The 8,797-nt window shown below is 35.7% G+C and overlaps 1 protein-coding gene across 1 annotated transcript; it reads right to left on the bottom strand.

Annotated features, from left to right (window-relative positions):
• Positions 1-2,421: 2,421 nt before the first annotated feature.
• Positions 2,422-8,779, bottom strand: LOC113109302 (dual specificity protein phosphatase 19-like). Its single transcript, XM_026272922.1, has 5 exons — positions 8,461-8,779; positions 5,707-6,054; positions 5,175-5,221; positions 4,922-5,074; positions 2,422-4,008 (listed from the first exon to the last, which is right to left on the bottom strand). Exons 2-5 carry the CDS (start codon positions 5,927-5,929, stop codon positions 3,790-3,792), a joined length of 642 nt encoding a protein of 213 aa, XP_026128707.1. The 5' UTR covers positions 5,930-6,054; positions 8,461-8,779; the 3' UTR covers positions 2,422-3,789.
• Positions 8,780-8,797: the final 18 nt, after the last annotated feature.

Below are 8,797 nucleotides of genomic sequence, written 5' to 3'. Positions count from 1 at the left end.
TATAATGCATACTCTAAAGAAACAAGACCTCCGATGATGCTCCATTTAATACTGTACAGGGGTTGCCATGACAAAGGCAGCAGTGAAATACTGGCCATGTCATGTCATTCTTGGGAGTTCATTAATATTCATATTGCTCACCTAGTGTTTTGCACGTGTAGCCCATGCATGTGGCCACATATGAAGCCTGTTTAAGATTTTGTTTGAGTATATTTGCCTGTAACCCTTTACAAAAAAATCCACTTGTTGAACAAGACCAAATAATTTGTTTATAATTCAGAGTTGTATTTTTACTTTAAAATGGAATAATCTTTAAACACTGCCTACATAAAAATCAACCATTTCAAATGTTCATTTTTGAACTCCTTCTTAGCTTTTTGATGTGTATTATTTAAAGACCCCCGCATGAAAAAATACTATAGTAATTTATAGTAAATACTTTGGTTTTTGAACTATACTATAGTAAACTGTATATATTATAGTATTTCCATCACTTTGTTAATGAATGCTACATTATACTTAATATTAACTATAGTGAACTGATCCACTGTAGTAAATACAGTAGTAGTTTTACTGTGGTACATTGTAGTGTAGTTGTAAAAAATGTAGTACAGTATTATGGGAAAAGTACCACAAATTAATTAAAGAACTTTACTAAAGTATCGTTCAAAAACACTATAGTGTTTACTATAAATGACTTATTTTTTTAATTATTTACACCATTTACAATTTTTGGATGTGGCCTTTAATGAGTAGCTAACTGACCAACTATAAACCAAGACACATTTTCAGCTGAACTAATATATTGTAGGTTCCCAAGGCCACAGGTCATTTTGAAGATGCATGCAAAAATATGTCAAATTTTGCACATAAATGTCCACCAAACCCAGGGCATCCACAGGATATTCTTTCAAGTTTTACTATTTTGGTTACATTGTCTAAAAATGTGCTTGGACCCAATAACACTGTAAATAATAAATCTGGTTTTGGCCAGAGAAATCCCTGGTAAATATGTGGTTATAAAGGAAAAAAGTGCTTACCCGTCCCAAGTCCCTCATGTCTCACAAAAAGATAAAAATGATGTTTATTCAATGAGTTTCAAGGGGGTCAGCTTTTATATATACCTCTAAATTCCACCAAAACAACTGTAACCACAAGACATTCTTTCCAATTTGATTATTTTGCTCATGTTTTCTATAAATGTGCTCGGATGTGATGACATTGTAAACACAGAATCTAGCTTTTGCTGAACAAATTCCTGATGAATATCTAAATAAAAGTAAGCTACTTACCTGAGTTTCTTAAAAAATCCTGTGCATGAAGTAGCCTATTATGTTTGTTCATGAGGTTTCTTAAGGTTCTTTCTGTGTAGCCAAAAAAAAGTATTTTGCAGAAAACAGCAGTTTGCTAAATAGCCTACAACACTAGTAGTTTTTGCGTTGTAAACGTTGTTAATAATGAGGGCCTAATGTATAGATTTGTTTTATTTATTTTTTATTTTTTTGACGTTCCAGACAGTGATGTCCACACTAACTTTTGATCTTTAGTGTTTTGAAGACGGTACTACATTTTTTACCTCAATAACCAATCCGTTTTTATTATGTATGGATTTAATTACTCTCTGATTTATTTATGCATTTATAAACCACGTAGCTTTGATATAACTGCACTAACATAAAGCCGTAACCAAATGCCCGACATCATTTTACCCGCCCTGAAAGTTAATAAACAAAAGCATCAGTGTCCATGCCAAACTTCTCCTCAGCACGGACAGTGTTGAAAGCAGCAATGAAACTCTCATCACTTGCCTCCCTCGGTGTTGACAGACGCCCTCTGAACTTCCCGACTGACCCTCTGAACTGCATTTTTAATGACCCGAGTCTGGCTCTCGGTCAGGTCCCGGTTCGCTCTGCCGTCATCGGATTCTTTGGGCTTCACGGTCACAATGTTTCTCCTGGAGAGCTTGGAAGAGAACGTGCCCATGTGGAAAAGCAAATACCCGAGTTTTTCAACAACATGGGAGATGGAGTCGGAGTGACGACAACTGCCCAAAGAGTTTCCCTGTGTTCTCGAGACAAGTCACCTTAGTTCAACCATAATATCCTAATGTAGGCAGTCCAGTTAAACGCGCGCGCGACCCTTAAAGTGTAATTCCTATTACGTACACAGAGGGCGCTATAACCCTTCCTATTCTGACCAGTGGAGACGTTTCACATTGTTAGCAAATTTCACTCAATATGATAATATGATAAGGAAAATAAAGTACGTGACATAATTTTGTTTATGTGGCTAGTTGATGTTTTTAGACTTAACTAATTTAATTTGGTCTAGTTAAAAGCAACACACAGGCTAGTTTATTAAAAAAAAAAAAAAAAAACATAAAGACATGAAAAGTATTTTTGTATATATGTACACATTTTATTCAATACAATCCATTCCACACATCCATACTTTAAAATCAAGGCTCAGTCTGCACCACAAAATGAATCCCAGAAGTTCTAAAAGTGAATTCAACTTTCATGTCAAACATCCTCACAAGCACTGATGACAATTTTCTACCTTCAGAAAAACACATCACAACAGTGAAAAACAGGATTAAACATGAACCTTAAGATTAAAACAAAAATCTCTATATTACTATGCAATATGGACAAAAACATCAAAATATGTAATTAAAATTTCAAAATTACAAAAGATATTAAGACTTCTTCAACTAGTCCCTCTCTTTTGGTTGATATTTAAGATACTATATTGCACAAATATAGCTTAAAATCCCAGATGCTAATCAAGGATGTCAAGGGAGGACAAAATGAGTTAGTGTTGCTATTAAAGTTACTGAATATAAGAAACCGTCTTTATTGATAAATTAATTAATTAATAAAAAAAAAAATTGGATCAAATTCTTTTTCTAGGGCTGTGTTTCCCAAAAGCAGGGTTAGCCTAAATTTATCGTAGAACCATTGTCACCAATGAAGCTAACATAAACTTTAACAGAAAATTCAGCCCAGATCAATGAATATGATAATTGTGAGTGTTGACCACAAGATGTTTCTATCAGGAAAGATAATAAACATCTGATGAACTTAACAGAATAGGAAAATAATTGCATCTTAAAGGATACAGTTTGTTCGCTAATTTATTTTTAAATGAAGCTTATGAACTGCTGAATTACTGAAATTTAATTGAAGTAGCAAACAGGATAAGAATTGTAATTCAGCTGAAGAAATTACTGATAAAATGGAGAGGCTGGGAATGGTAATTAATTCATCTTATCTGTGATTGTGGTGAATTTTTATTATTATAATTTCTTTGTACTGCATTTTATTAAATTCCTCTTCCTGTCATTTCATAATCCAGTTTAACATCTTGTGGAGCCAGTTCAATTCAAATTCCAGCTGATAGACAAAATTCAAATTCAATACAAATTCCAAAGTGTCAAATCAAAGTCATATATGAAATTACGATGGAAGCACTGGTGACTTTAAAAGGGCAGTTCACCAAAACAATTAAAATTCTGTCTTTATTTACTCACCCTCATATCATTCCAAACCAATATTACGCAATTATTTGTGTGATTTCTTAGTGTGAGGAATAGACCGCCTCAAACCTCAGAAATCTTACTTGACAGTCATGGTCCCCACTTACTTTCACTGTAAGGAAAAGAGCAGTTTGTACATTCTCTACAAATATCACCATTTGAGTTCAATGGACAAAAACAGAATTGACAGAATTTAAAGTTTGGGTGAACTATCTCTTTGACATTGTGTGGATGCAGCTGTAGAATAATGTTCAATCATGACCCAAACCGTTTGCTTGTGTAGCTTCCTGTGGTCTGAAGTTTTTCAGCTGTTCCATGAAACCTGGATTTGGACATGAGGCGGGTCGAGCTGACTTCACCAGCGCAAATGTGTCTCCAAAAGGCTGATTTTCTTTCAACATCAGATATCCAATGACGACCGACACAGAACGTGAAACTCCAGAATTGCAGTGGACAAGTACAACTCCTTTCTGGAGAAAGAAACCAATTATTCAGTGAGACAGCAAGAAAATAAATTGTTTCCAGAAGCTTCAGGAATCCCCCAATGGAGGCATTTAATTTCCCATCATTACATACTCCCTTGTAAAGCATGTAATTAATCCTATGCTAATTGGAAGGAGTTACAAAATTGCAAGTTACGGGTGAGAGAACCACTTTCTGCCGAGTTAAGAACAGTATTTGATTGACTGAGCTGTTGTTTCCTTTGGATCACAGACTACATACTAAATTAGGTGACAGGAGGTGCTACACTCGTTTTACAAAGGAATGGAAACTTATTTCCAGTAGCCATTGTAATCATAAACCTTAGTGAATTTGAATCATGAGGCAGTGTCAGGTTAAGGGTGACTGGCGACACTGTTTAGTAATGACAAACAATGGCCCGTTAGTGATATGATCTTTCTACAACTCGCTAAATAATGCATTGTGAAAACTCAGCATCCATTATTCAGCACGCCGCACAGTTACCTAGAATAACAGAGTTAGCCATTGGATGACCGTGCAGTATCACATAGGCCAGGCACCAAAGCCCAACACTCAGGAAATTACACTGAGAGAATGAAATATTTCTTTCATACACTCTTAAAAATAAAGGTTCTTTATTGGCATCAATGGTTCTATGAAGAACCTTGAACATCTATGGAAACTTTCAAATCAAGGTCGAAAAATGTTCTTTAGATTCCAAAAATGGTTCTTATATGTCATCACTGCAAAAACACCCTTTTGGAACCTTTATTTTTAAGAATGTAATGCCGCCAGACCTCCATACGTCACGTTATGCAAAATGCACGCGTTTCGCAAAAACATTCTTAGAAATCCCATGATATTAACCAAATGTAATCATGAATATGCCATGAAATGAATATTAGGATATGAGGATGTTACCTCAGCTTTAGCCTGGTCTATAAACTGTGCACACTCCTCGATATGTGATATGATATCAGTGTCAGGTACATCCAGTATGCTCAGTGTTTTATAGATGAACAGGTCAGGAAAGGCATTCTCCACACCATAGGCAACATTTAATATATGTGTGACCTGAAATCAGTGGAAACACATTAGAATTCTTAAAACAAAGTTATTTAATAATGAAATACTATTAATAATAATAATAATAATAATAATAAACTCACATTACCTTATATTTCCTCAAAGTACCAAAGTGATGAGCGGCATCTTGTGACCCTTTGGAATAAACAATCAAAATGAATTATTTTCAGAATAGAATAGAATAGATTAGAATAAAATATACTTTATTGTCCTATTTTGGGGAAATTTGTCTTAGACTCAGCCAGCAATCAGACACAAATAGCATACCACACAATTCAAAAACAACAGCAATAATAATAATAATAATAATAATAATAATAATAATAATAATAATAATAATACTGCATACAGAATTCTTTAAAAATGCAAATGTATTATGAGAACATTTAAAATGTATATAGAATAATTTATAATAAATGTTTTTTGTAAAATATAATTGTATATGCATAACATTTATTAAACATTTTATAAATATAAAAATGTCTATTCCAACTAAGCAAACAGCATATTCTGAGTTATTTTATTCACATTTTTAAGTGTCACATTTTAAGTGTTTTTTTGTTGTTGTTGTTGTTGCTGTTGTAATTTTTAAGTGCCAAATGAGAATATGAACTACTCACCAAGTAATAGATATGGTTTAACATATCCAACTTGAAGATCCCAGTTATTATCCTGAACATATCCACATGCAGTTTCAGGCTGTACTGTTTCCTCAACCACCTGTACAGTGGAGCCTTTCCATGTCTCAATAATCCGCCTGCCGCTCAAAGTCGTTACTCTGGTGCATTGTTTCCGCAAATTAGCTTTGGAGAAGGATTTGATTTCTTGTGCAAGCGACTGCATCACATTTGCGGGGGAGATGTCCAAGGCAGAAATGTAAAGGCTCTGAATTTGGGTTTGTGCTGTGAGACGGTTTGTTGCTCCCTCACTAGTAATGTCCGTCTACATTTCTGTGACCTCGATACTACCTGAAAAGTGAGAAGATTCATTAGCGCACCTCAGCATAATTACCTAGGGAAGGTCAAAACAATAGTGACACCCAAAGGAGAAAAATGTAACTGCATATGGGAATCAGGGCCACATTAAAGGGTTAGTTCACCCACATAGCAAATTTATGTAATTAATAACTTACCCTCATGTTGTTTCAAACCCGTAAGACCTCCGTTTATCTTTGGAACACAGTTTAAGATATTTTAGATTTAGTCCGAGAGCTCTCAGTCCCTCAATTGAAGCTGTGTGAACGGTATACTGTCCATGTCCAGAAAGTTAAGAAAAACATCATCAAAGTAGTTCATGTGACATCAGAGGGTCAGTTAGAATTTTTAGAATCATCGAAAATACATTTTGGTCCAAAAATAGCAAAAACAACGACTTTATTCAGGATTGTCTTTTGTGACAGAGAGTTCAAATCAAAGCAGCTGGATATCCGGTTCGCGAACTAATCATTCAGTTCACCAAATCAAACTGAATCATTTTAAACGGTTCGCTTCTCTAATACGCATTAATCCACAAATGACTTAAGATGTTAACTTTTTTTAATTTGGTTGACACTCCCCCTGGGAGTTCAAACAAACCAATATCCCGGAGTAATTCATTTACTCAAACAGTACACTGACTGAACTGCTGTGAAGAGAGAACTGAAGATGAACACCAAGCCGAGCAAGATAACGAACAACAGACTGACTCGTTCACGAGTCAAGAACCGGTTGCATCGGTGTTCGGATCACCAGTAGTTCTTTTGGACAGTTCGATTCAATAAACTGGTTGAAGAAAACGGTTCACCGGTTCTTTTGCGCTCTACGTAATGGCATCATTTGCGATGATTGCCCTTGATTCAAGCCTTCGGTTGACCCGCGCTCATAACACTAGCACAGAATCAGTTCAGAATCAATCACCAAAAGAATCAGTTCAGTTCAGATGCTCTGTGTGTCGGTCTGCTTCACGCTGAATCACAAATGCGCAGTATCATCAGCTCCTCGGTTCACGAATCGGACGCATCTGACAGAAATGGTTCTTGACTCGTGAATGAGTCAATGTTTTGTTCGTTATCTGGCTCGGCTCTGTGCTCATCTTCAGTTCTCTCTTCACAGCAGTTCAGTCAGTTTACTGTTTGAATACATGAATTACTCCGGGATATTGGTTTGTTTGAACTCAGAGGGAGTGTCAGCCACATTAAAAATGTTAACAGCTTAAGTCATTTGTGGATTAATGTGTATTAGAGAAGCGAACCGTTTAAAATGATTCAGTTCGATTTGGTGAACTGAATGATTCGTTCGCGAACCGGATATCCAGACTGCTTTGATTTGAACTCTCTCTCACAACAGACACGGAAGAGAAGACAATGCTGAATAAAGTCGTCGTTTTTGCTATTTTTGGACCAAAATGTATTTTCGATGCTTCAAAAAATTCTAACTGACCCTCTGATGTCACATGGACTACTTTGAAGATGTTTTTCTTACCTTTCTGGACATGGACAGTATACCGTACACACAGCTTCAATGGAAGGACTGAGAGCTCTCGGACTAAATCTAAAATATCTTAAACTGTGTTCCAAAGATAAACGGAGGTCTTACGGGTTTGAAACAACATGAGGGTAAGTTATTAATTACATACATTTGCTATGTGGGTGAACTAACCCTTTAAGACCACACTGGGCCCCGGGACAATGACTTACTGCAGGGCCACCATCACAATAATGATAGATTATACATACTGTAGACACACACACACACACACACACACACACACACACACACACACACACACACACACACACACACATATATATATATATATATATATATATATATATATATATGTAGAAGTGGGTATTACCTGCCCGAAACTCAAACCCACAACCCTAGAGTTAAGAGTGAAACTCTCCAACGATTAGGCCACAACTTCCCCATTTGATTCACATTATTGAGTAACAGCAGCTATATTAGGCTGCTTTAGAGGAATAGTTCACCCAAAAATGAAAATTCTGTAAATGTTCTAAATGAGATTCCTTCTGCTTTTTTTCACAAAATAATATATTTGGAACAATATTGGTAACCAAACAGTTTCTGGGCCCTCACTACTACTATATATGAGAAGAAGAATATAAAAAAAAAAACACTATTGGAGGAAGTGGGGACCAGAAACTGTCCACAATCATTCTTCAAATATCTTATAATTTATGTTGAGGAGGAAAAGAAATCCATAGAGGTTTAGAACATTTTGAGGGTAAGCAGGCCTATGTAATGACAGTATCTTCATTTTGGGGTGAATATCCTTTAAGATCTCATCACATAGACTTTACACTACACAAGCTTTATCTTTAACATCTAACATTCATTTAAGACACAAAGAACTGTGTTTGCAAAGATACTCACAAAGGCGGTCTGTTTGCCTACATGCACATATCGTTCAAAAGTCAGATAGTCTATAGAATAAATGCATTTAATTTCACGTTTCAAGCTCAAATGGTTATGCATGGAAATTACGGAAAAGCTCAACCAAATAACAGTGCTAATAAGTGGGGGTCGTGGTGGCTTTGATCGGCGCTTCAGTCAGTCTACAGTCAAGCACGGCCCCTCCTTGCTCAGTGCCCAGGGTTTCGATATGAAATCGTTTTGCCAAGCAATTGTTTTTTTTTATCTGTTTGTTTTTGCATTAATCATGAGAGGATTTCTTAATCATTAGCTAATCAACTCTTTAAAATTATTTCTC

Source organism: Carassius auratus, chromosome 9, assembly GCF_003368295.1.
Source record: "Carassius auratus strain Wakin chromosome 9, ASM336829v1, whole genome shotgun sequence".
Lineage (NCBI taxonomy): Eukaryota > Metazoa > Chordata > Actinopteri > Cypriniformes > Cyprinidae > Carassius > Carassius auratus.
Note: the sequence above shows the minus strand (reverse complement) of the source record. Positions and strands in the feature narration are given on the sequence as shown.

Bases quoted from the DNA above. Each gene is read 5' to 3' on its own strand.
- LOC113109302 (XM_026272922.1), bottom strand. From the start codon at position 5,929: ATGCAGTCGCTTGCACAAGAAATCAAATCCTTCTCCAAAGCTAATTTG. The intron at 5,222-5,706 runs GTGAGTAGTTCA...TTTATTCCAAAG, and splicing joins TAAACCATATCTATTACTTG to GGTCACAAGATGCCGCTCAT. The intron at 4,009-4,921 runs GTAACATCCTCA...TTCTTTCTCCAG, and splicing joins TAGACCAGGCTAAAGCTGAG to AAAGGAGTTGTACTTGTCCA.